Source organism: Torulaspora delbrueckii, chromosome 2 (genome assembly GCF_000243375.1).
Source record: "Torulaspora delbrueckii CBS 1146 chromosome 2, complete genome".
In the NCBI taxonomy this organism is placed as follows: domain Eukaryota; kingdom Fungi; phylum Ascomycota; class Saccharomycetes; order Saccharomycetales; family Saccharomycetaceae; genus Torulaspora; species Torulaspora delbrueckii.
Window position 1 is genome coordinate 872,855 of NC_016502.1, and position 25,867 is coordinate 898,721.

Consider the following 25,867-nt stretch of genomic DNA (forward strand, 5'->3'; position numbering starts at 1 on the left):
GTCCGGTATCCGGGTCTCATCGGACACGTTTTCGTGAGCGTCAATCTTCTGAAAATTTTATCCACTGAAAAATGTCAAAAGATGAGATGCGATGAGCTAGTAAAGAAGTAAAAGTTTAGTGCTGTTAGACTGCTTAGTTGAGCCCAATACACCTTGGTATAATAACTCACTTCAAATATAGTAATCATGGTGAAAAAAGCTATTGATTCGAGAATTCCTGCCCTGGTGAGGAATGGTGTTCAGACGAACCAAAGGTCATTTTTCGTCATCATTGGTGATAGGGCTCGTAACCAGTTGCCAAATTTGCATTATCTTATGATGAGTGCTGACCTCAAGATGAACAAGTCTGTTCTTTGGGCCTACAAGAAGAAATTGCTGGGGTTTACTTCGCATAGAAAGAAAAGAGAGGCCAAGATAAAGAAAGAGATCAAGAGAGGTACTAGAGAGGCTAATGATCAAGATCCATTCGAGAGTTTCATTTCCAATCAAAATATCAGGTACGTTTACTACAAAGAGACTGAAAAGATTCTGGGTAATACGTACGGTATGTGTATCCTGCAGGATTTTGAAGCTTTGACGCCCAATCTTTTGGCAAGAACAATCGAAACAGTTGAAGGTGGTGGTATCGTTGTCATTCTTTTAAAGTCTATGTCTTCTTTGAAGCAGTTGTACACTATGACTATGGATGTGCACTCCCGTTACCGTACAGAAGCCCATAATGATGTGGTTGCAAGATTCAATGAAAGATTTATCTTGTCTCTTGGGTCAAATGAGAACTGTTTAGTTGTCGATGATGAATTGAATGTGCTGCCCATCTCCGGTGGTAAAAATGTGGTTGCTTTGCCACCTAAGGATGAAGACGAAACAACCCCTCAAGTGGCAGAACTGAATGGCTTAAAGGAATCATTACAGGATGTACAGCCTGCTGGCTCTTTGGTCGCACTATCCAAAACGGTCAATCAGGCTCATGCGATCCTGTCCTTTATCGATGTTATAACGGAAAAGACATTGGATACTACGGTTGCACTGACAGCTGGTAGAGGTAGAGGTAAATCTGCTGCCTTAGGTATCGCAATTGCAGCTGCAGTGTCTCAAGGTTACTCAAATATCTTCGTCACTTCTCCTTCGCCAGAAAATTTGAAGACTCTTTTCGACTTCATTTTCAGAGGTTTCGATGCTTTGGGTTACCAGGAACACATTGATTACGACATCATTCAATCAACTAATCCAGATTTCAATAAAGCCATTGTGAGAGTTGATATTAAGAGAGATCACAGGCAGACCATTCAATACATTGTACCCCAGGACAATCATGTACTTGGTCAAGCGGAATTAGTTGTTATTGATGAGGCTGCAGCAATTCCTTTGCAAATTGTCAAGAACTTGCTAGGTCCTTACCTAATCTTCATGGCATCGACGATTAACGGTTACGAAGGTACAGGTAGATCGTTGTCCCTGAAACTGATACAACAATTGCGTAACAAGGCAAATTCAAGCGGCCGTGAAGGATCTCAAACAGAAATTACATCGAGAGATAATAAGCAGCAAGTCGGTGTCCGTTCTGGCGGGCGTCAACTGCGTGAAATTCTACTGGATGAACCAATTAGGTACGCACCAGGCGACCCAGTTGAAAAATGGTTAAACAAACTACTGTGTCTAGACGTCACTCTAATAAAGAATCCTAGATTCGCTGCTAGGGGTACTCCACATCCTTCGCAGTGTAACTTGTTCATTGTCAACAGAGACACTTTATTCTCATATCATCCGGTGTCAGAATCGTTCTTGGAGAAGATGATGGCACTTTACGTGGCATCTCATTATAAGAACTCTCCTAACGATTTGCAGTTGATGAGTGATGCTCCAGCGCATCAATTGTTTGTTTTACTCCCACCAATTGATCCCAAAGACGGCGGTAGAATCCCAGATCCTTTGTGTGTGATTCAAGTAGCGCTAGAAGGTGAGATATCAAAGGATAATGTTAGAAATTCTCTTGCCCGCGGTCAAAGAGCTGGCGGTGACCTGATTCCATGGTTAGTGTCTCAGCAATTTCAAGATGAGGAGTTTGCTGGTATGAGTGGTGCTCGTGTGGTAAGAATCGCTACCAATCCCGAGTATTCATCCATGGGTTACGGTTCTCGTGCCATTCAGCTACTTCGGGACTATTTCGAAGGAAAGTTCACTGACATGTCCGAGGATTCCAAACCAAGAGACTTCTCAATTAAGAGAATCAGTGACAGAGAGCTTGAAAAATCCAATTTATTGAAGGACGAAGTTAAACTAAGAGACGCGAAATCTTTACCACCTCTACTCCTAAAGCTTTCAGAGCAACTACCAAACTTCCTTCATTACCTGGGTGTTTCCTATGGTTTAACTCAATCTCTGCTGAAATTCTGGAAGAATAACAAGTTTATCCCAGTTTATCTACGTCAAACAGCAAACGACTTGACAGGCGAGCACAGTTGTGTTATGTTAAACGTTTTAGAAGGTAGAGAATCTAACTGGCTAGCAGATTTTGCCAAAGATTTCCACAAGAGATTCTTATCATTGCTGTCTTACGATTTCCATAAGTTCACTGCCGTCCACTCACTGAGTGTCATAGAGAGCGCCAAGAAAGCGCAAGATTTGTCAATCACAGATTGGGATTCTCATGAATTGACAAAAGAGCAGCTAGATGACGTCTTTTCTCCTTTTGATTTGAAAAGATTGGACAGTTACGCCAACAACCTGTTGGACTACCACGTTATCGTTGACATGTTGCCTTCATTGGCTGCACTATACTTTATGGGCAAGATGGGCTCCTCCGTCAGCCTGTCTAGCGTTCAAAGTGCCATCCTACTTGCTATCGGTCTGCAACATAAGGACATCGACGCTATAAGCAAAGAACTGAATATTCCAGCCAACCAAGCGATTGCCATGTTTGCTAAGATCATGAGAAAGATGTCAGTGTTTTTCCGTCAATTACAAAGAGACTCCATTGCACAGGCAATGCCAGCTATAGAGGACGAAGAAGTGGCTGAGATGAATGGTAACGCGTTGAAGAGCTACGACGCTGCGGAAACGCTCGACCAGATGGATAAGGATTTAGAAGAAGCAGGATCTGAAGCCATTAGTGCCATGAAGGAAAAGCAGAAGGAATTGATCAATTCCCTGAACTTGGACAAATACGCAATCGACGAAAATAACGAGGACTGGAAAGATTCTACGAATAGTCTAGAGAAAGCTGCCAAATCCAACGGAGTTGTTAGCGTAAAGACAGGTAAAAAAGAAAGACAGAAAATGCCCAGGATATTTATAATGATGAGATGAAGTCAGTCAAGAAGGGCAAACAGACCAAGAAGCGTAAGTAAGCTCCATTTTAAAGCTGTGTACATTAATATATAGACTTTCCCAGGATTTTATAAAGAAGGCATTTTTCATTGGCTCTTTTTATTTTATTTGACAACTAACAAGACAAGAGATATTCCATCGGGGATCAAGGCTAGAGAGCGCATGATGCCTACGTATTGAACCATCTTTGAGCTTTCTATTGACTAGTTTGTTACCCAGAACATAGTATAGAAATCGTTATTAACGACACTGAAAATTTTCAAATAAAGACTAGTTAGGTCCACTGTAACCGTTGAAGCAAGGCTAAAACCCATCGAAAAGTAATACAATTGGCTAGATTTACTCTTCATTAGCCATTGAAAGGATCCATTCATACATCAGGAAGCACATAATAGACAATGGTTGAATTAACAGAAATCATCGAAGAATCAACCACATTTGAGGATCCACAAGTGCAGCCGGTTGACGGCGTTGTTAGGGACGATTTAAAGGGCGCTGACCTGTCTGATGATGAGTACGATAGTGATTTTGAAGATGACTACGATGAGAATGAGACCTTCGTGGAAAGATTAGTTGCTCTTAAGGATATTGTCCCTCCAAAGCAAAGACAAACCATTTCTAACCTTTTCAATGTTGCTTCACATTTTTTGAGGAATGCCTTCTCAAAGGCAGGTGGGGTCACTTGGGCTATTACCACCTCAGCTTTGCTGCTCGGTGTCCCATTGTCTTTGTCCATACTTGGCGAGCAACAATTGATCGAAATGGAAAAGAGTTTTGATTTGCAAAAGGATGCTAATGACCTATTATCTCAAGGTGACGGCACGGTTGCCCCAGTTGCCGCCCCAGCAACTGCCTGAATAAATCGAGATGGAAAATGCCTTAAGGGATAGAAAGACATCTAGACCTGACCTAATGAAATCGCTATGCAGAAATTTTCCTAACGATCGGTTGATATTACTTCCTATTTTACTTGTTATAAGCAATCTATTTAGGAATCTGTAAAATCTTGTATATATATAATGGATAGGAAGGGAAGTTTGAAAGATTTAGCACCTTAAGCATGCTTGGGATGCTTGATGGACAATGCGTAGATGTCCAAATACGCTGTAAAATCGTAAATGATATCATTGATAAACATCAGATGGATACCGCTTGAAAGACCGAAACCCATCCACACTAAAGCTTTGACGACCTCATCATTGTCATATCCGAGGAAGCGAGTTGCAATTGTGTGGAGCACGATCTGGAAAAAGGGGATGACCATTGGGGGATTATCTATTGGGAATTTTTGCTTGGTCAAATGAGCTATAATGATTCGACCAACCACGAATGCCATTGTAAGCCCAATGGACAGAATGAAGGGCAAACTGATGAATTTAGGCTCAATGATGATAACAAGGAAAACTGTAGCGTAGTAAACGTAGAATGGAGCAAGTCCCAACATTGCTGCTGATTGCTTCTTCTGGTAGGTTTGCTTGTCTTCCTTCTTGTAATAGTTAATGACATTTCTTCTGGCGGAGATGACGTTAAAGAATAAACCGCTTGCTGAGAAGGCAATCATTAGGTCCAGAGTTTCGAACTTGATATTGTATGCGCCCATATAAAAGTTGGCAATCTCTGTGTGCCAGACAGTCTGTGGACCAAAGATACCAGCCAAGATGAAACTGGAACAAATTAGTAATATACCTTCAACTGGGCCAGAAAACTCACTGAGGAAGAGCATATGCGTGTGGTACTCTTCCCAAGTACTCAGGTAAAAGTTCCACAGGACTGCAAATTGACTGAGGATAAACAAATAAGAATAACCAATACCGGTAGTTGAGCAAAATGGGATAAGGGAGAGAGTAGTATTTAGCGAGTCAATACAATGATCGAATAGTTCACCCAAAGGGCCCGATTGACCAGTTCTCCGGGCATGCATCCCGTCACAAGCATCAAACGTTTGGTACAAAAATAAACCTACCGCATACGAGAAGTAAGTCCAACGTGGCGATTCCTTGTTCAATCCAGGATCATAATACAAGACAGTGAGCACATTGATAATAATGAAGCCGAAACCAGATAAAGTGACTACATTTGGGGCCATCCATAGAGGGAAGATTTGCGAAAACTTTCTCCAAAATGGTTTCAACAAATAATAGGATACAATTGAGCGATCATCACTCTGATAACTTCATAATTTCGCACTTTCGATGTGCAAACAGTAGTTAGTAAAATGCATTTTATAGATTTGACCAAATAGCGCAAAAACTTACTTGTATGCCTTCAAGTTTTCGAGGCTAGTATGCGGAACAAAATACCCCATCTTCAGCACTTATTTCCCTAGACAATTAGAGATGAATGATCCTTCGATTAGAGTTTTTGAAGTGGACCCTAAAACCTTGGTTTTCCAGAATTCGTGGAAAACGTAAGATAACAAAAGTTCACCATAGAACAACTTTTTCAGCAAGAGACTATATAATGACTACTTGCAAGTACTTAACATTTTTGATACAACGCCTAAGAGTTGTTCATTCTCACAAGCGGCAGCAACACGCTCTTTGTCATTCAATTGCTTGTTCACTTGGTTTTCACTTTGATGACTGCCTGTCTTAAGCAAGATAGTGATCCTGAACCTTTCCGGGAGCGCTCGATCTAACCGTACCCTTATTCCCAGCCCTATCAGAGTAGCCAAAGAACAGTGTGTGATGGTTGGTGTTATGCGCACTATGACTTCTGCCATCTTGTCCTTTTCACCCGAATCATGGACTTCAATATCCTGTAAGTTAACGACTGACAACTGCCCTAGTGAGAGTGGATGCTCGGGGTCAGATATGTGTGCAATCAGGTCGTAAATTTCTTGAGAGTCAATAGGATCTGCTGGCTCGTCAAAACTGTCGTCTTCACTTGTGTCCTCATTATTGTCTGGTATTAGCTCTGGAGGGACAGACGTCAATAGTAGTCTATCCAGTAGTTCCACATTTTTCAATGCTTGTGACTGGGCTGAATGATTAATCTTCAATAGCAGTTTTCGCCTACGGAGTGCTTCTCCATTAGCGGCGTTACCTAAAAGCGATTGATAAGCTTCATCCTCTTTCCTTCTAGGTAGTTCGTTATCCTCCACAACGTTCGGGTTTTCATTAATGAACTCAGACATTCTAGAACCTGCAATATGCTTATAATTCAATCCGATTAAAAGAGTTGATTATCATCTTTACTTTGTCAACTTTTCAATAAGGCGCACCTCGTATTAATGAAAATTAACTGCGAGATAACAACAACTTTCCGAATACCAATGGCCCACCGATATGACAGTAGACAAAGTAGTTTTGGTAGCCCTGAGTGGATGCTCCTCTAGCGGGAAAACAGTATGGAAGTTTTTTGTTACTAGCGGATTACCAGTATAACGATATACTAACAATCACCAGAGTATTGCTATGCTGGCTGCGAGAATTCTTCCAAATAGTATCTTACTACATGAGGATGACTTTTACAAACATGATGAAGAAGTTCCAATAGATACGAAGTACGGAATCAGACTTTGGGATGACCCGCGAGCACTTGACTTTGATTTATTTGATAAAGAATTGGACATAATAAAAAAGACAGGCCAGATTTCGCAAGAGCTTATTCACAACAACAATGTCGACGGCATAGAGAAATTTAACATACATGATGATTTTGTGAAGCAGTTGAAGCAAAAATGTAGCTCCATTGAACCAAATGTGAAGATAGTTATCGTGGATGGATTCATGATTTACAACAATCCAAAGTTGTCATCAAAATTCGACTTGAAGATTTTAATTCGTGCCCCATATCAAGTCCTGAAGAGGAGGAGAGCCGCTAGGCCAGGGTATAAGACTCTCGATTCCTACTGGGTCGACCCACCTTACTATTTTGATGAATTTGTCTATAAATCTTACAAGGATGCGCACAATCGGTTATTCATAAACAACGATGTTGAAGGGCAGTTAGATGCTTCCACATCAAATGACATAAGAGACTTTAAGAATGACGATGACACGCCGATCGAGGATGCCGTGTATTGGGTGTGTCAAGAGATTCTATCTTTTCTCAATGGCTCAAAGTCCGTCGCGCCACAAAGTAATGCAACACTTAACAATTGAAGGTAAAATACAATCAACTGTCAAGATTGACTTCCATATCCAGAAGTAATTTAGAGCTGAGACATATGACTAACAAACATTTAAAGATCAAACCAAGCAATATCTTGAGGATTATTTATGCCACACCATTGAATGTACACAAGCATGAGACAGGCTTGACTTTAGATCTGTCATATGTGACCGATAGAATAATTGTCTGCTCCTATCCCGTTTTGAGATTCCCTAAACTAATGTATAGAAATAGTTTGGAAGATCTAATCACATTTTTGAACATACATCATGGTCCTGGAAACTGGACAATATTTAATTTTAAGGCTGAAATTGGAAGTTCTGATTACAAGGACGAAGAGGTACGCAATATTGCCAATAGATGGTATATATCCCAATCTGCCAAAGTTATCACTGATTTCCATGATGAGCAAACGGAGAAGCTGGTCCACAGGCTTGGTTGGATGGATCACTGTCCACCACCATTCCTATTGTTACAGCATATAGTGGACGAGATGCACAATTGCATATCTCGCTCACAGTCCGCTGTGGTGGTTTTGCACTGCAGAGTGGGTAAAGGTCGATCTGGTACGATTTCAATAGCATATATGATGAAATATCTGGACTGCCCGCTAGCCGAGGCTAGAGATGTTTTTATGACCAACAGATTCAGACCTGGTGTGAGTCGAGGAGTTGTGATACCATCACAGCTACGATACTTGAGGTACCACGAGATGTATTTGTGCTACGATTTGGGATCAAGAAACAGTTTTTTGGCTAACTGTGCAAAGGCTGAGTTCAAGCTAAAGTCGATTAATCTCATCCAGCCTTCGAGCGTGATACTGTCAGGTCACTGCGTTGCATATATAAAGATACAAAAATACAACAGTGATAGAAATGATGTGATTACTGTCGCTACTCTAGAGACTGACGAAGATCTACTTGGTAGGCCAATGGGAGGTGGCCTTTCCATGTGCCTACCGCTTGAACTTGACGTTAGCGACATTCAGCTGGAGTTTGGAATAACGTCCAAGACATCGCATATGATAAACAATATAGGCGCCTTTGCATCACGCTCTCACTGTTGGTTGAACCTGTACTGTGAATTACTGAGAAGCAATGGAGCGAGTTCCCTCGCGCCCGTTACACTTGAAGAACTGCGTAAGCTGCAGGACGAGGGCCAAGAGTTTTCCTTCAACATCAGATGGAACGAGCTTGATGGCGCTAAAGGTACTTCTAATCGCGGAATAAAACTGTTCGAGTCAATGACCTTGAAATGGTCTTTGCTATAAGGCCATAAAGCTGTTTTAGGTGCTACGTGTGCCTAATTATATATCAAAATGTGTCATCTATCCGCCTTTCCGGCCTTCAAAGTCATTAGTATGTTCTAGTTTCTCCCAACCTCGTTCTATAATTCTTTTCACCAATGTCGCAGACTGACTATCTGGTCCATTCAATGATTTGATGTTTTCTATCTTGTATGGCGGCAAAACTTCGACATCATCCAGGACAACGATCTTTTTTTCTACCCATCTAGTGTCGGAGACCGTCTTGTAAAGTAGATCGAACAGGAATTGACCCTCCTTGGTGACTCCTTTGCCAGTCAAAAAATTCTTCTGCTTTCTCAGAGCTAGTTCTTTGTTCAGAAGCTGATCAATTCTCTGAACATTGACGTGTGATGGCTTGATCTGCTGTCTCTTAAACACATTCGTTGCCGGTTTTTCTCCAATAACTTCAAGGCTCTTAATAAATGTACATTTTATAATTTTAAAGGTCTGTGGTTGATTTTTCTTATTGGTTTGCAATGTCAGAGTACTGTTCGATGAGTTAAAAGAGTACACTTTTCCTTCCGTCACCTCATCTAAAACATTGGTAACTCTCACTTTGAATCCTAGGATGTGCTCCAAATTAGTACTCATATGTAATAGGAATGAGAGATCACAAGCTTGACCGTAATGAAGGGTATACCTGCCGGAAGCTTTCTTTAAGAACACCGAGATTTGAACCTTGAATTGTAATTTTTCAGTCAAATTGTCTCCCGCGAACGAACATACTCGATTTTAGTGCCCTTAGACATCAAAAAATCGCGGTTTTAGCAGCAAGTAAAGTGCTTCCTACTGCTGATAGAGGGCTCTAGCTTTGCGGATTGACTATTAGTTGGTGTTAGATGATGACTGAGAATGACCGGCCAGAACTGCCGATTAGATCGGCCTCTCTAGATAATCTGAGACCAAAATCGAGTCTGAGGAAGAAACTGAAATTTATTGATGATACATCCACAAAGGCTAATGGCTCAGTTTCAGTTGGTTCGGGACTAAGCAGATCTGCTGGTGATGAGGGGATCCACGATTTAAACTATATGCTGCATAATAAATTGAAGATAGTGGACTCAGTGCTGAACGGACAAAGGACGAAGAGGAAGACATCAGGGGAGCGTGATCAAGATAGCTTCAAATCGCGGTCTGGATTTGAAGGAAGGATTAGCACAGTCGCATTTGATGATGATAATGAAGAATACCAGGATAATGATGAGTTGAGCTTCGATAACCGCCAAGGCAATGATGAGGAAGAGTTTGTGCTTGGTGAAAATGTCGACGGGGATGAAGACGATGAAGATTTTACGAATGTTGACGAAATCGACGGTCCAATCTTGGCAAAGGCGAAGGAGAAGACTGAAAATAGGCAAGATGTAGATTATAATCTTCCAGTCGATGTGGAGTATCAAAAAAGTTTGGACCAAAGGGCAGCGGAAATTGATAACTCCTCAAATTTCAGACCTATTTCCAAACCGAGAGTCGAGTGGTTGCTGAATGATTTTTATAGTCTTTCAGAGGACTTGCCAGAATGGTTCTGTGCTTCTGATTACGCATTATTTCAACAAACCAGGATCCAATTCGACCATATTGTTACAGATTTAGAAAGGTTTATTAGCGATGATGCCTGGGCCTCCAAGGCAATTTTGAAACTGGTAGCAAATATATGGCAATGTGATGCGTCAGGCCTTTTGGCATTGACGTATGTTTCAATGGGAACCTACGGTTTGACCCGTAATTTTGAATCTCACACACTAAATATTCAACGTAACAATACGCTGATGTGCTCTAGTCTGCCGGAATTGATCCAGGCGTTTAAAGATATCGCCATAAAGTGTAGAGACGATCATAATGAGCTGAAACAAAAGACGACGTTGTTGTTCTACTCTAGCACCATATTATACTTCATCGTCAACGTTTGCATTGATTCACGACAGGAAAGGCCAGACTTAGTACAAAGAGCTATAAAAGTGATTGAGGAAGCAAAATTACTCCAATTTTTGACTCGATACATTGAACACTGGCGATGGAACAGCAGGCTTTCCATGAGAATCAGAAACATAATAAACTTATTATACAAACTATTAGTCCTTCAGTTTGGTGATAAGAAATTGCATAAAAGGACTAAAAAACGCATTTGTCAAATGCATGATATAAAAGACACCAATAATGGCAACACCAAGAAGTGTACGATTTCACCGCTGTATTATCAAGCATTTCGAGAGGATATCACCGCGCGATTTCCTAATTATATTACCCCCAAGGCTGGATTACCGGCTGATGTTGATAATTCGAACTCTTTATCTCAGTTTTTGGAGATTCCGAGATCGAAAGTTAGGAATCCTGTAAACCTTTCTTTGGCGGTTCCAGAACAGAATTTGGCTACGCCGGCACCTTCCCCACCTAGTTCACCTAGCATTATTCATTTGGGTCAAAGTTTGAAGCCTAAGAAATCGTTTCAAACCAATATGGCGTATCCTTGTCTGTATCCATCAGACGACGAAGATGGCGATGACGATTTCAATGAAAGATTTGGCCCAGAACAAGCTAGTCAAGAAGCAGCAGTCCCGTATAGCATACAAGAGGCGTCAAAGATCTTGTCTGAGAATGTGGAGATCAAACTAGGCGTCAAACAACTATGGCATGAACGAAAATTATTCATGATGACGGAGCGTGGCTGGAAAGTGGATCATTCCAAGGATCCCTACAATTACTCCCAAATGGCCAATAGCGAGGGCGAACAAGCAATTGAAATTATGAGAAGGATAGAAACATATTACGAAGACTGTTTCTCGAGTTTTAACTCCCTGGTCTTTGTGCTTCTCCAAACAATGGAATCCAATTTGACAAATGTGGACTTCCGCACGGCAGATATGGCTGAGAAAGGTGAGATGAGTTCTCTGGCGCCTCGTCTTGAGATAACAAGAGCAAAAGAACTGTCGATGAAATCATCAGCTGGGATAATTTATCTACTACTGAGATGGTTCAAACTAAACCACGTTCTAAAGTTCGAACATTTTGCCGTGTTACTCAACGACTCGCGTTATGTCCACATTTGCACCACCATCCTTTCCAAATATGCAGATAATTACGCCGACAAGATATACAACAGAATGATGTCCACCAATTACAGTCTATGGCAGCACTGCTCGACTTTCAACACCGCCTACCAGGCCTCCTACACCAAGGATGCTAGCGAGTACAACAAGATAATGCTATCGTCTTTTGCCTATATGCTTAAAATCTTGAGAAAAACTATAGGCAACAAGACCGAACGTCTGAAGGAACTACCTCTGTCAGTTGGGCTTTTGTTCAAGAAATTCTACCGCGTCTTTAACCTGGATATATACCATCCAATATTGCGTATTATCAAAGAGCTAACACCTTTCAAGAATAAGAGATGGAAGTCTGAGCACATGGAATTGATCTCAGGTGTGTTTCTCTACGAACGCCTCGAGCTGATCGACAACTGGGTCACTGGAAAAGACGTATCGGGGGAACTCTCTGATGCCTGCGGTCAAGAGATAGCCCTCCGTGCTTTGTTGCAGTTCTACAATTTTTTGCATTATGAAAAGGCTATGGAGGATCTTGGCTACAGTGAACGCACAAACTCTAACCAGTCTCTACTCAACAAGGAAGCTGAATATCTAGGTATGTGAGAAGAACATCCAACGATCTCCTATCAGTTTGGTAACACAAATTCATAAATACTCTGTCATATTGTCAATACTTAATGTTTGCGCCATAGGTCACGTGGATTGTTAGTATTTTGTTCGCTATCTAACGATGAGCACAAGTTTGACGCTAACCAGCGGTAAACAAACGCCTAACCGATAGGATTGAACCGCGGAGCGAGCTAACAGTCACTGGAGCGCTCTTGATGGACTTAGAGACTGTACTGCGTCCTGTAGTTGAAGGACTGGTGCCTCAGACTTTGCCAGAAAGCGCGGTGAACGCACTATGCTACGACTTGGGACGGTTATTGGCTTCACCTAGCAGATCTATCTCTCAATTGCAGGCTCTGCTAGATGCGTATGAATCTCAAGTACCCTGCAATGGTGAGAATGGATTGAAATGGCGGAAGCTGTTTAATATTGTTCAGCTGCTTTTGGGACTCGAAAGTTATGATGAGATGGCGCGGCATTTGGCGGCCTTCCATTCTATGATAGTGGATAATGTTATGGCCAAACCTGTTACGTCTTCTCCATTAAATGATATGGCTTTGAATATGAGAAGGTTGGAAACACACGATAGTTTGCTAAGTCCACTGCGACCAATGAGTCTTCAGGCAGAGTCATTTGAGAATCTTGACCGATTTTCGGATCGAAGATCGCTCATATCCTCCCCAAAGGGATACACGGGCCATAGAACTGTAACACTCAATTCACTGGCAGATCCGTATTTTTTAAAGATGGTTTCGGAAGATGAAATTCTTAAGCATGTCCCTTACACTTTATTAGCTACCACATCCGATTTTTTTCCCATAGAACAGAACAAAATCAAAATACCGACCAATGTTCCGAATACAGAGAGCGGTATGCTACATTTAATCTTCGAGGCGTCTTTGCTTTATCAGGAATTGAAGAGGAAAGTCGATCAGTGCAAAAGAGGCGAAATTTCACCCATGAAGAAAGCTCTTGCGATACAGGTGGAAAGAACTTTGAGAAACTATACTGGATTTGTCAACTCTCTTTCAGCATATCATCAAACTCTAACGCTTAAATCAGTTTACTATGAAATTTACGACCACATTATCAAACTGAGGTTCTTCGATGGTTTTATCAGGAATTTCGACAAGACTTCTGGTGACTCTTATTTGATGATCTCTAGCTCACTTGCATTTCATGGAGACTTGCTGGTAAGGCGCTTATGTGTCGAGATATCTGAAAATCTACTATCCCTTTATGTTGAATATCTGATCAATTGGTTGACTTTGGCAAAATTAGACGCTACGTATGATGAATTCTTTATCGAAAAAGTTGAATCCTTGGATCCTATCCCAACACATATAAATCCAAGTAAGGTTCCCGAGTTCATTCCGAAGAACGTGGCTTATGAAATTCTCATGATAGGAAAATCACTGATATTTTTGGGAAAACATTGTAAGGAACTTCAATGCACAAACGACATGTCAAGGAAATATCAACATCTGTATAAAAAAATTGAGCACAAGCGAATATCGTCGGAGTTTTATGACATTGTACATCAACAGTATGAGGAGGTTACCAAGTTGTGTTTTGATATTTTAATGAAAAGGTTTTACTTTAAAGAGATCGTATTTGTGCTGAAGGACATTCTACTGATGGGGAAAAGTGACATGATAGATATGCTTGTCAGAAAGGCAAGTAAAGTTTTAGGCACGTCATCAGCATCTCTTTCGAGCTATGAACTGACGAGATATCTTCAAGAGGCCGTGAAATACTCTTCAATGCGAAACCTTCTCAACCGTGCGGATTCAAATCATATTATAAACGGCCTTGATGCAAGAGTGCTTGATCTTGGCCATGGCTCAATCGGCTGGGATGTCTTTACCTTGGATTACGTTTTAGATGGGCCACTAGCCATAGTACTAAACGTTAATCGTCCAAACGGGAAGAAAGAATACTTGAGGATCTTCAATTTCTTATGGAGGTTCAAGAAGAATACTTTTTTCTACAACGAAGAATGGCTTCGGACAAATCAATTGATTAGGGATTTCAAGAAAGTTTCACAAAATAGCCCGCTGGTTAGGGATATTATCGCGAAATTATCCAAAACTTGCATATTACGATCTCAACTGCAGCAATTTAGTTCGAAACTTGAATCTTACTGTTTCAGATCCATCATTGACAAAAAATTCAAAAGCTTCGATGAAAAGATGATGTTAACCGACCAGACTAGCGGTCGTTCAAAATATCCAACTGTGACGCTTAAGAGTGGAGTTATAATGCTGGATGGTATCCTACGGCCGCAGAAAAATATTTTTAAAGGATATGGCGATTGTTCGACTAGCAATTGTTCTAAGAACAGATTCAACATCGATGAAGTCGATCAAATGCATAATGATTATCTGAGCTCAATTCTCTCTCATAAACTATTGGCACCCAGTACAGATAATAGGGTAGGAGCTTATTCTGGTCAACCATATCCAACCTCGGTTATCTTGGTATTGAACTCAATTTTTGAGTTCATCACAACATACTCTGCACTGAATGACGTAGCGCATGAAGTTTTGATTCAAATAAATTTACGGGGTCAACAACAAATATTGAACAACTTACTAATAAGGTTCAATACCATTTTAAAGGACGTCGTCAGCAACTTTAAGAAATTTCAGGAGATTTCATACTTGTTTATCAAGGACTTGAGATCAGACGGCGACGACGATCTGGCTTCACTTGGAGGAATTCTCCGTTGAGCTATTATGGGAAAGATTAACATAGATTAATTATATTTAATGCAAATGCAGATGAATAAATATCAAACCTTCATAGGGTATGCCATCCTCAAAAAGTACTGCTTGATACCAGGCTTTAGTAAAAGATCGTATTTGATCTTCCGCTCGTTTAACGGCCCCCATTCTTCATCTGATCCATTTTCATCATATAGTTTCCATTCTTCAGCTTTCAAATTGGTTACTTTTTGACGCTCAAGTAACTTGAGTCTTACGGAGTACTCTCTTAGGATGAGGATCAAGACGAGGGCCGCAGCGAAGCAACACCCTGCAAAGATCTGAGTGTGCAAATAAGGATTATCCTTTGCCTCTGGTACCGTAAGTGCCTGAGCAATGACCTCACACACCAGCAAGAATGGCGCATCCGTAACGTTCACCCATGACCATGCCGCGAGAAACTGTTCTGGCTCAACATTGTCAGCGATTAGCACTGTGTTCATAACGTTTGCTACGCCAACACAACTTCCAACGCAATTGGAGAACATGAGCAACTGTACAAAAGTGTGAGCCGGTATCCAGAATGCAAACAAAAATATTGTAAGTAGAGCGGTCAAGGTAATCGTTACGTTAGCTCTTCCATACTTATCGCCGGCAAGACCCATCAGTGGCCTACCAATAGATTGTGCCCCATTCAAAACTGCAGTCAGGATAGAGCCCTGATGCGGTGTCATACCACGAGCAATTGCGTAAGATGATAAAGTGAACACCATCAGATTATATCCCATTAGAGCTAAGGTGAACCATAAGCACACAAGAGGAACAAAAGGGTTTCTAAGCACCTTGAAGTCGAAGATTAGTCTAAATTGACTTACAATTGCTTTCCACGATTTAAACCCAACACTTGGTACTGGATTACGTTGTTTCACTAGTGCAGTGGCAACCAATACACTAACGGTGCATGAAATCCCCAGTACTCTTAAAGCCCGTTTCGTATTCCCATCATCGGCGATCATCTTGTTCGTGGCTAAACCATACACAACACCACCCGCACCAGTCCCCATCAAAGACAGGCCCATGGCAACGGCTCTCTTTTTGAGAAACCAGCCCGGTATCAGTGTTGTAGCTGGAACAAAGGCAAAAGATATCGAAGCACCGTTCAAAACACCTTGAGTTAAATAAAGTTGCCACAACTTTGTAGCGAACGAAGCCAGGATAAACCCCGCTATCATCAGTGCTGCACCTATTAGCATTGTGCCTCTGATACCGATAATTCTCATCACAACCATGACAAACGGCGAAAAACCTTGCCCCAAACACACCGTCAAACCCGCAATCAATGCATAATCGTACTTGGTAGCCCCAGGGAAAGTATTCTCATTCAAGTAAAATGCTAGAAAGACACCAAACCCAGAGTTACAACCCCAGGTGGAAAACATAATCAACCAAACGCAAAACAGAACAACCCACCCATATCCACCATCAGGTGGCAACTCCAAATCACCTGTAGATTTGTTCGTAAAGACTCTCTTGACAGTCTGATCATCCGTGTCTTCTGGAACTTCGCCCTTCCTTCGGCTCTCATCGTCCCACGATGCCATAGATTCCTCATCGTACGGTACAGTCCCTTCTTCAGTACCTCTATTATGTTCCATACGAATGGCGTCACCTAAATCAAACCTTGATTTAAGCACTGTGTTCAGATTTCCTTGGTCTTTCTCGGTCTGCTCATTGTCGTCCTTCACAGCACTCACAATCTTACTAATAGTATTGACCAAAGACAGCCCGGCTGTCCCATCGCTCCTAGCTGTTCCACGGCTACCTACAGTACTCCTTCTAGCTAGTGGATTATAACTTTGAAGGGAGCTTGCTCTTCGACTTCTTGGTCCAGCTGTACTAGAAGAACAGGTACTCTCTGAATACAAAGACTGTACCACATGTCCGTCATTACTCTCATATGTCCTACTATCTTCTAAGTCGTCTCCAGAAGACAAAGAAGAGTTAGTCATGGTCTTTGGTGCTATGAGTATCGATCTTAAACTGATATATTAAACTGATAAATTAATATGCGGAAAAACAAAGTTTTCTGATTCGTGCCTTAACCAAGAGTTACTGAAGAAAATTCATGAGCAACGAAAAAGGTATTAGTTTTAAACCTTCAATCAACCTTGCTAACTAAGGATACTTCTCCTGATCAAATATATACATCTATGTACATCTATTGCACTTACTCATCTCATGACTCTTAAATCCTGTATCATATAACCCCGACGATTCTTCTAAAAAAGTGTCACTGAACTTCCTATTAAGGTAATTTGGGGGCTCGAGAACTCATCTTGCCAAGAAAAGACGAAAATTTCTCATATAGGCAACTGGGCTGCCCAACCTGGCGGTTTTTATTAGTAGGTCGGCGCTCGATGTCCGGAATGACCAGGGTCGGACATTTTGACCGGACAGGGGAGGTCGAGCTGGGCGGCTAAGAGGGAAAGTCGTCCTTTCTCCTTGTTCTTATTTTTTGACCACTCTTGAAAGTGAGTTCTGTGGGTTATAGTGGAAAAGGAAGTATTTGGATAAGGCATAGTGGTGGGAAATAGATGAATTTCTGAGAGGATCAGAATTGAATGGACGTTAAAATAGAAGAATGATCTATGAGGAAGATCGAGATTCATTTCACAAAACCATTGGAAACCGAGCCCAGTAATTGAGGTTATAGACAGCTAGAAGAAACACACTGGTGATTGCATGGTCACGTGACGAGACAGATCATTGTCACGTGTATATCACATGCTCTTAATGGTGAAATTTTAACAAGGCCCGTCATTTAAAGCTAGCTCATCTCATCTCATCGCATCTCATCGCATTCATATGATCATAAAACTAAGCGACCAATACTTGCAGAGATGACTGACGAGGATCTTTTCAGTAAAGCAGTGGAGAATCCGAATGAAACTGTGGATGTGGTTCTACCAAAGGATGATATAGATGCAAGCGCGATAAGCAGCAGTAGTGACATGGAAGAGAACGATTCTTCGTCCTCTTCCGACAATGACAGTGATGACAATGATCAGGGTAATACTAATGTCGCTGCGGAAGAAGATGAAGAAGAAGATGAAGAGCCTAGTCCAGAAGGTGCCATCAGATCGAAGCACGAGATTGAAGAGGAACCTATACCGGATCTTCCCGAGGACTACGAAATTGATGCCAATGCCAATATCACAGAGATTGGTTTCATCAAATCAGCGTTTGAGAATAATATTATTATCCATTGCTCTGGATCTGGTGAAAGAAGAGTCCTAAAAGAAGGATCCATCCTTTGTTTGGAAGACCACACTATAATTGGAACCCTATGTGAAGTTTTCGGTAAACTAGACAATCCCTTTTACAGAGTAACTTTACCAGCTTCAAAACAAGCACAATTTGACCGTTTGAAAGAGCGTATAGGAGAAAAAGCTCATATTGTGGTACCAGAGGCACATTGGGTTGATACGTTTGAACTAAGAAAAATCAAAGGTACCGATGCATCAAATGGTTATGATGAAGAACTATCTGAGGATGAACAAGAGTTTTCGGATGATGAGAAAGAAGCTCTATTCAAGAAGTTGAAAAAAGAGCAAAGGAAGAAGAAGAACGTCAATGTGAAGGAGCTTAGAGAACAGGTAGAAGCTGGAAATTACAAGAGGCCAAAACAGCAACATCAACAAAAGCAGTCGCAACAATATCCAAAGATACGGCCTCCAGTTGGGATGATTAATCACGGTTACAGGTCAAGAAATGCAAGACAAGGGGAAAGAACTCAACAAACTACCCCAATATCTCACTTTCAGGGCCAACCGATCTCACAACCAATACCACAACCGAATTCCCAACCTCCGTACCAACAGCCCATGTATCATCAACAGCCGCTGCCAACGCAGCAGCCAGTGTTCTACCATCAATCTCCGCAAGCATATCCTAGTCAAATGTACTCATCTCCCCCAGTACAGAATCCTAACTATCAGGGAGCTCCACCTCCATTGTACAATGTGCCGTATGGGCAACAAGGTGCTCCCATGTTTCAACAGCAGATGTATCCTGGTCAACCATATATGCAACCTCAGCCACAACCCCAACAGCAATTCAATCAGTATGGGGCCGCCGGTTATGCTCCACAGGGACAACCAAACATGCAACAGGTTCTCCAGCTACACAATATATTAATGCAGCAGCAGGCTACTAATCAAGCATCTAACCAAAGGCCAGAGGAAAGAAAGGAATTTGACTACGACGATTGAAAGATACTTAACTCAAATATCGATCAAAAATACGTAAAAAATTCAATCCTTGGACTCATGAGAGTAAAGCTTGGGCGGTATTCAGGGCTTTCTCAGGAAATCCTGCAGTTTTAGCAACTTTAATAGCGTCGGACTTATTGCAAATTCCGGGTCTCAGTTTGTAGTCGTAAAAGAAATCGTCCTCTGACAATTCAACTATACTACTTTTCATGAAGGAAGCTTTCTCTTTTAACAGCGAATTTTCATCGGATGAAATTATTTTACTTAGTTCAGCGCCAAAGTGGGTTGCAAAAAGAGATCTACATCCATTCTCCTGCGCAAGATGTTGAAGAGTAGCGTAGGCAATGCTAACACCTTCTCTTCCACTTGTCCCACGGCCGATCTCATCCAAAATCGCTAGTGATCTGCGTGTGGCACCATGTAGAATGAAAGAGGTTTCAATCATCTCGACCATAAATGTACTCATTTCATTGTATAAGTCATCCGCAGATCCAACGCGACTGAAAACTTTATCTACCAAACCTATGTGGGCCTTGGAACACGGAACAAATGAACCCATTTGGGCAAGGAGTACTATGATCGCATTTTGACGCAAGAACGTTGATTTGCCGCCCATATTGGGCCCTGTAATGATCCAAAGTTTACCACCATTCAAAAGGCAGTCATTCTCGATAAAATTCTCTAGACATTTTGCCGCTAAACCATCTTCTACCATGATATGACGGCCATCAATTATTTCAAGTTTGTCGCTCTGATCCACCCTGGGACAAACAAGGTTTTTCTCTTTTGCCAACACTGCAAAAGATGACAAGACATCCAAGTATCCTAAAAGGTCAGATATCACGCGAACCTCGTTGCTCCTTTTCAAAAATTCATTCTTGAAGTCGTTGATAATACGGTTCTCCTCGTCCTTTATCTTGAGGGCGGCTAATTCAATTCGGTAACCTAAATCGGACCATGCTTCGTGGGACAACCAACGAGTTTGCGACGATTGTTGTATTATATGAAATGAGCTCCCGTGAAAACTTTGACCGCTTTTAATGAATTCGTTTATCTTTTTTAGATTACCTGCTGATCCAAGGACATGAAGTGCATACTCACCACTCTGTTTTTGTTTCAATGTGACAGATTTTGCGCCCTGGCCGTCGACGAAAAATTCGAAGAACTCCAATTCAAGATCTCCTCTAGCTTCCTTCAATTTTTGATAGTCGATATGCAATTGCTGAAGTCTCGGAGTACATGCTGAGTTGACAATCGGAGTATCGTTAGATAAAGCGTCCTGAGAACCTGACCCATTTGTTTCCTCACCGGTCTCTTCATCATTCTCTCTCTCACTCTCCTTCAGTGATTCCACCAATTTTGCTTCATTGAGATTATCTATCACTTCTTTGATCAATGTTCTATCAAACTTTAATCCTCTCGTTAACGAAGAAACAAGGTCTCTAATCTTCTTTTTGTATGATAGAGACTCTTCCTCTAAAAATGTGCGTAAATCTATTGCAATCTGTAAAGATTGCGCTAGTTGAATGAGTTCTAGTGCGTCACCCCTGCCAAAACTGAATTTTTGCAATATTCTTGGCAGGTCCTGAACATTCCGAAGCATCGAAATGATGGATTTTGTAATCCCAAATTTTGTCTTGAAGAATGCAACAATATCCTGTCGAGCTTTAATCTCTTTAAGATCGAGAGACGGACCAGAAAGCCACTGTGTTAAAAGACGGGTGCCAGCTGGTGTCACTGTTCTGCGAATAGTTGATAAAAGTGTTCCTTTTTGTCTATTATCCCTAACGGTCTTATGCAATTCCAATGCCGCAACAGTCCGCGAGTCAATTTGCATGATTGAGCCAGTGAGCTGTCTCTGGGGTAACTGAAAGTTCATTGAAAAGCTTGGCATATGTTCACTGACGTACATCAGCGTGTTCCTCAAAGCTGCAAGTTCTTTCTGAGAAAACTCCCGAAGCTGAATTTCCAGCTGCTTCCTATCATCTCCAGCGTCCGCAGCTGAAAACAGGTTGTAAAATGAAGCAATAGTCCTATGTCGTGACGGAAGTTTCTGATACTTTATAAAGTATTTCTTCAGCTCAACTAATTCAGGATACCATTCACCAGATTCAATTCTATAGGCTGCTAGCTCGTCATTTAACAAAATTTCCTTAGGCTGTATCCTAGTTATGGAAGAAATCAAGTCCTTAAGTAAAACCTGCTGAACAAATATTTCCCCTGTCGTTACATCACACCAGCACAGGCCTACTTTCAAATTTGAATCTGCAATTTTGTTGAAACAATTATCCGAGAACTCAATGCTCAGAAGATAAGTATTTTCTTGTAAATTTTCGAAAGCTTCGTCAATAAATGTTCCTGGTGTTACAATTCTCGTAACCCTTCGGTAGAATTTATTCACATCGTTATTTGCCACGGTGTCTCTCTTGAACTGTTCAGCTATTGTGACACTGTATCCGTAATTATTCACCAGGATCTTCAGGTGTCTACTTAATTGATGAACTGGAAAGCCAGCGAAGGGAACCTTACCGCAAAAGTAGTTACGATTTGTTAATGAAAGATTTAGCTGCGGTCCATAAACAGATGCTTGCTCAAAATAAAGTTCGTAGAATGACCCCATCTGAGTGAGAACCACATGACCCTTGTAGTGATCCATTAGGTCCCTCACATACTGCAGCGAAGGTGGAAGATTCGTCTCATTTTGGCCTGACGCAGGTTCTGTACCCTTTTTACTTGATCTCTTGGCCCTAGTGGTAAGTAGAGGTGGCAAACTTGTCTCTATAAAGGCCTCTTTATTCGCTTTTGCCTTTTTCGAATCCATCACTATAGTCAACTTTGACACTTCCAATCCTGGAGAGGGAGCAACCAGACCATGGTTGTATCTAAAGAAAGATCTGGATAAACTGGAATTTATGGATCGTATCATACTGAGATGAGATGCATCGGTATAGGCTTCCCTTGATGAGATCTTAGTCAAAATTTATCTGCAATTTTATAGTGAATATCGTCTCTTGAAGCTAGCCGCTAGCCGCGTCTTGGTTTGTACACTCAAATTCAGAAGAAGGACCAAACTTGAATGAAATTTTTTTTATTTGGTGATGTTTATTTATCTATTTATTAATATAATCATCGTAGAATATTCAGTTCAAGAATCCTTTGCAGGTAGGAGCTCCGCAGAGACACGGTAATCTTTCCTCGTCATCAGTCTCTCTTTCAAACTTATAATCATAAGTCAGTTCTTCATTGGCTGCGATGTCTCTCAGAGCATATATGACAATTCTCTTCTTCCCTCCGACTTTGATAATTTTCGCTGTACAGCTTGGATCACAGCAATGGTTAATGAACCGCGCAATCCCACCTTTCTTCGTGGCATCGATAACCGTGTTCTCATCTACTCTGAACAAATAACTGGACCCTATGCCCTTCTTGATGTATCTAATTTCTCTCATTTCTGCGACGGGCTGCCGTATCCTTTCTCCGACATACTCGATGATCATTTCTTTGGCAGCAATTGGTTCCAATGCATATAGACCCCAGTTATGGATCGCTGACCGTGCGAATGTGACAGGTTTCTTACGCTTGTTGAGCTGATTCAAAGACAAAAGCTCAGACTCAGTTCCGATTGCGGCCCTTTGAGCTTCGATGTCTTGTTGGAATCTTCTGTTGGATGCTCTGTTGTCTCTTGAAGATGAAAGCTCCTGTGGAGCTGGCTCTGAAGGATCTTTATTCTCAAAATCCTCCTTAGGCAAGTCGGGAGTACCGTCCAAGCTATCATTATGGTTACTCACTGTATTCAGAGGTTGATGGATCTTACGACGATGAGGAAGATAGCATGTTTTCAGCCTATCGGATATCTTTCGGTAGCCCTCTGCCTTCACCGATCCGCTGTTGCTGATCAGTTCCTCATGGAAAGGAACCTCGTTCAGTTTTAATTGAGCCTCTTGTACAAGCGTTTGATTTTCTTCGCCAGAGCACAGTTTCCAAACTCGATATTGTAGAAGGGGATCAGATTTTTCAGCAGGTGGTGATTGAACGCCAAGAACATGTTTGATAAGTTCCAGATCTTCATCGTCTTTAATTGTGCGTAGCAATTTCTTCAAACCGAGAGAGCCTGAAGTCGTGTCATCTTCGTATATAGGCTCAGGGATGTCGGACACCCGTGGCCTATACATGGCTGGAATTTTCATAAGTTCTTCTGCTTTACCAGCGAAGAGGGCCATTTTTTCCGTCACATCTAGTTCTGGGGTTGTCGCGTCCGTTTCTACTTTAACCATATCTCTCTTGAAAGGTGATTCGTCCTGATCGATTTCAATATCGCTATACCCTCCATAAGCAGAAGAGTTTCCCTCTTCCTCAGTCTTACTTGTGGGTGAGAGAGAAGGTATTGTTGGAGTGGGCTCCTTAGACGTAGTATCTTCATTCAATAAATGCGCAGTTGGCTTGACAAGCTTCGAACGCTTGAGATGTCTGGTCGCCAGCGAATCCAGTGAGCCTGAGCCACGTCTCTTAAGAAAGCCACTCCTTTTTCTTGGTGCGCTACTGCCATAAAGGTTGAAAACATCAAAATCATTAGTAGACTTCAGCTTTTTCTTTGCTTCCTCAGCTGCCTTGGTAGCTGCTTGCCGTGTTTCCTGCTCCTTAGTCTCTCTCTTTGCCACCAGTTCAGGGAAAACAGATGGATTTAAAGTATCGAACACTGTTGGTCCTATCAATCGTTTCCTAAAATCAACATGTAATGCCTTCTCCAGATCTTCTATGACATATCTAGTTGCCGCTTCAAAAAGGTCTGCTTTTGTTTTATATGTCTTCCTTTTCGGTACAGTGGAGACCACTTTTCCATTAACTTGAGTATCGTCCGTGATCTCTGTTGTGGCAGGTATCAGAAGTAACTTAATCTCTACGGGACTTCTTTTTGTGCGGGAAATCATTGTCATTCGTCCTGATTCATTATTCATGCAAGTCCTGGCAGACTCTTCATCATTGAAGACAGCAAAGATCCCAGCAGGATGGTCAATAATACGCGTCCAGGCATATCTGCGAAGCATGGCTTTGAAATCTTCGACACGAAATCCATGATTATTGGCAAAAAATTTCGAAATACAAAGCACGGGCCTATTATTTATTTGTTTGGCCAAATCATAAGGTATTTTCTTCTGGGAGATACCTGCCCGGTCTCTCTTCTCTTCCTTCTTAGACATCTTGATCTGCTCTTCATTCTTTCTTCTTAATTCTTTAGCGAGTCTGTTTGCCTTCTCTGCGTTCTTTTCGACTAACTCAGAGATGACCTTGTCTAAAGTTTTATCTTTGTTCAATGCAACGTTAAAGCGGGAGCCCAAAATAATACAACCTCTCTCTCCGTGTTCCTTAGTCGCCCTATAAGCTGCGTTTGCAGCGTCATTAATCTTATTTTCACTTGAATTGTATCGTACCAAATACACATGTAATGGCAATGCGTTATTGGGGTCATTGAATGCTTTAAAATGCGATATCTCGCCATATTTCCTGAAATAGTTCTTGATCGAAATGTCCTGTACTGGCCCTACATCAGACATCGGGCATATTACAACTTCAATCGGTGGAGGTGGACCAACCGAATATTTATCGTAAGAGATCCTTGGTACCAACGTCAATTTATTTCTGTGCTTTCTGAATGGCCCCGTACGCATATCCTTTGACCTTGGATCAGTGCCTTGTTGTTCAGGATGTCTCTCCTTCATGACAGGGCGCATTTGGCCGCCATGAGATTCTTGTGTTATCACGAAACCGTTCGGTGGTAACCTAGAGTCTTTTTTCCACGAAGACATCTCATTTCGATGGATAAGTTTCTTAGCAATGGGGTCAAAATAATGATATTTGGATTTCGAAAACTCCGAGTCGTAACGAATCGCAGGTGCGGGTCTTCGGTGTAAAGCCGGACGCATTTCCCCATAGTTAAGTGATACAGGGGAATCATTATCTCGATGATTTTCATAGTTTGACTCATCGCGGTAACTTTGATAACGCCGATAGGAACCCCCATCACTTACTCGGTCCCTATAATGACTGGAATACGAGGAAGAACCGTTTTGGCACCTAAAATCTGATTCATAGAGCCTATGATAAGATGGTTGGTACTGCTGATCGCGTCTTGGAGGACCATTTAAACTGCGCTGAGGACCCTTAGGAAACGCAGGAAGCGGCCGCCTTTGGGACCCTGACATCTGGAACTAGAGATAAACGATTAGCAGCACTTAAGTAACCGCAAAGTGACCTCAAAACGACTCTGAACGCCTTACTGCTCTTTTATCGCGTATGATCACGGTCGCGATTGCATTGAAGAGACCTTTTTTCAATGGGTATTAGTGATGCTGCACGTACAAAGCGAGTCTCAAGGCGAAAGGAGCCGCCCATATAAGAGATCAATACTTTTAGACAACTTCACTTTATCACTTATTCGACTTCTGAAATGCTCATCAATGTAGATTAAGTTGCCTGATATGGTTTCATTTTATT

General features: G+C 41.6%; 13 protein-coding genes across 13 annotated transcripts; 7 read left to right on the forward strand and 6 right to left on the reverse strand.

Moving 5' to 3' along the window:
• Positions 1 to 186: 186 nt before the first annotated feature.
• Positions 187 to 3,306, forward strand: KRE33 (ribosome biosynthesis protein KRE33; the record flags this gene model as incomplete). Its single annotated transcript, XM_003679790.1, has 1 exon — positions 187 to 3,306. The coding sequence occupies one exon, from the start codon at positions 187 to 189 to the stop codon at positions 3,304 to 3,306; it is 3,120 nt and encodes a 1,039-aa protein (XP_003679838.1).
• Positions 3,307 to 3,725: 419 nt separating this feature from the next.
• TOM22 (Tom22p) lies at positions 3,726 to 4,184 on the forward strand (the record flags this gene model as incomplete). Its single annotated transcript, XM_003679791.1, has 1 exon — positions 3,726 to 4,184. The coding sequence occupies one exon, from the start codon at positions 3,726 to 3,728 to the stop codon at positions 4,182 to 4,184; it is 459 nt and encodes a 152-aa protein (XP_003679839.1).
• A 197-nt stretch (positions 4,185 to 4,381) lies between these two features.
• CPT1 (diacylglycerol cholinephosphotransferase) lies at positions 4,382 to 5,632 on the reverse strand (the record flags this gene model as incomplete). Its single annotated transcript, XM_003679792.1, has 2 exons — positions 4,382 to 5,498; positions 5,583 to 5,632. The coding sequence occupies 2 exons, from the start codon at positions 5,630 to 5,632 to the stop codon at positions 4,382 to 4,384; spliced, it is 1,167 nt and encodes a 388-aa protein (XP_003679840.1).
• Positions 5,633 to 5,791: 159 nt separating this feature from the next.
• Positions 5,792 to 6,463, reverse strand: CIA2 (iron-sulfur cluster assembly protein CIA2; the record flags this gene model as incomplete). The annotated part of the gene is made up of 1 exon (XM_003679793.1): positions 5,792 to 6,463. The coding sequence occupies one exon, from the start codon at positions 6,461 to 6,463 to the stop codon at positions 5,792 to 5,794; it is 672 nt and encodes a 223-aa protein (XP_003679841.1).
• A 151-nt stretch (positions 6,464 to 6,614) lies between these two features.
• Positions 6,615 to 7,433, forward strand: NRK1 (ribosylnicotinamide kinase; the record flags this gene model as incomplete). Its single annotated transcript, XM_003679794.1, has 2 exons — positions 6,615 to 6,674; positions 6,735 to 7,433. The coding sequence occupies 2 exons, from the start codon at positions 6,615 to 6,617 to the stop codon at positions 7,431 to 7,433; spliced, it is 759 nt and encodes a 252-aa protein (XP_003679842.1).
• A 65-nt stretch (positions 7,434 to 7,498) lies between these two features.
• On the forward strand, positions 7,499 to 8,713 carry TEP1 (putative phosphatidylinositol-3,4,5-trisphosphate 3-phosphatase; the record flags this gene model as incomplete). The annotated part of the gene is made up of 1 exon (XM_003679795.1): positions 7,499 to 8,713. One exon carries the CDS (start codon positions 7,499 to 7,501, stop codon positions 8,711 to 8,713), a length of 1,215 nt encoding a protein of 404 aa, XP_003679843.1.
• Positions 8,714 to 8,770: 57 nt separating this feature from the next.
• LSM12 (Lsm12p) lies at positions 8,771 to 9,340 on the reverse strand (the record flags this gene model as incomplete). Its single annotated transcript, XM_003679796.1, has 1 exon — positions 8,771 to 9,340. The coding sequence occupies one exon, from the start codon at positions 9,338 to 9,340 to the stop codon at positions 8,771 to 8,773; it is 570 nt and encodes a 189-aa protein (XP_003679844.1).
• Positions 9,341 to 9,588: 248 nt separating this feature from the next.
• On the forward strand, positions 9,589 to 12,393 carry FAR11 (Far11p; the record flags this gene model as incomplete). The annotated part of the gene is made up of 1 exon (XM_003679797.1): positions 9,589 to 12,393. The coding sequence occupies one exon, from the start codon at positions 9,589 to 9,591 to the stop codon at positions 12,391 to 12,393; it is 2,805 nt and encodes a 934-aa protein (XP_003679845.1).
• A 221-nt stretch (positions 12,394 to 12,614) lies between these two features.
• SPC98 (Spc98p) lies at positions 12,615 to 15,131 on the forward strand (the record flags this gene model as incomplete). The annotated part of the gene is made up of 1 exon (XM_003679798.1): positions 12,615 to 15,131. One exon carries the CDS (start codon positions 12,615 to 12,617, stop codon positions 15,129 to 15,131), a length of 2,517 nt encoding a protein of 838 aa, XP_003679846.1.
• A 62-nt stretch (positions 15,132 to 15,193) lies between these two features.
• On the reverse strand, positions 15,194 to 17,113 carry ESBP6 (Esbp6p; the record flags this gene model as incomplete). The annotated part of the gene is made up of 1 exon (XM_003679799.1): positions 15,194 to 17,113. One exon carries the CDS (start codon positions 17,111 to 17,113, stop codon positions 15,194 to 15,196), a length of 1,920 nt encoding a protein of 639 aa, XP_003679847.1.
• Positions 17,114 to 18,004: 891 nt separating this feature from the next.
• On the forward strand, positions 18,005 to 19,375 carry NAF1 (RNA-binding snoRNP assembly protein; the record flags this gene model as incomplete). Its single annotated transcript, XM_003679800.1, has 1 exon — positions 18,005 to 19,375. One exon carries the CDS (start codon positions 18,005 to 18,007, stop codon positions 19,373 to 19,375), a length of 1,371 nt encoding a protein of 456 aa, XP_003679848.1.
• Positions 19,376 to 19,430: 55 nt separating this feature from the next.
• Positions 19,431 to 22,301, reverse strand: MSH1 (mismatch repair ATPase MSH1; the record flags this gene model as incomplete). The annotated part of the gene is made up of 1 exon (XM_003679801.1): positions 19,431 to 22,301. One exon carries the CDS (start codon positions 22,299 to 22,301, stop codon positions 19,431 to 19,433), a length of 2,871 nt encoding a protein of 956 aa, XP_003679849.1.
• Positions 22,302 to 22,515: 214 nt separating this feature from the next.
• Positions 22,516 to 25,575, reverse strand: SET1 (histone methyltransferase SET1; the record flags this gene model as incomplete). Its single annotated transcript, XM_003679802.1, has 1 exon — positions 22,516 to 25,575. One exon carries the CDS (start codon positions 25,573 to 25,575, stop codon positions 22,516 to 22,518), a length of 3,060 nt encoding a protein of 1,019 aa, XP_003679850.1.
• Between the last annotated feature and the right edge of the window lie 292 nt (positions 25,576 to 25,867).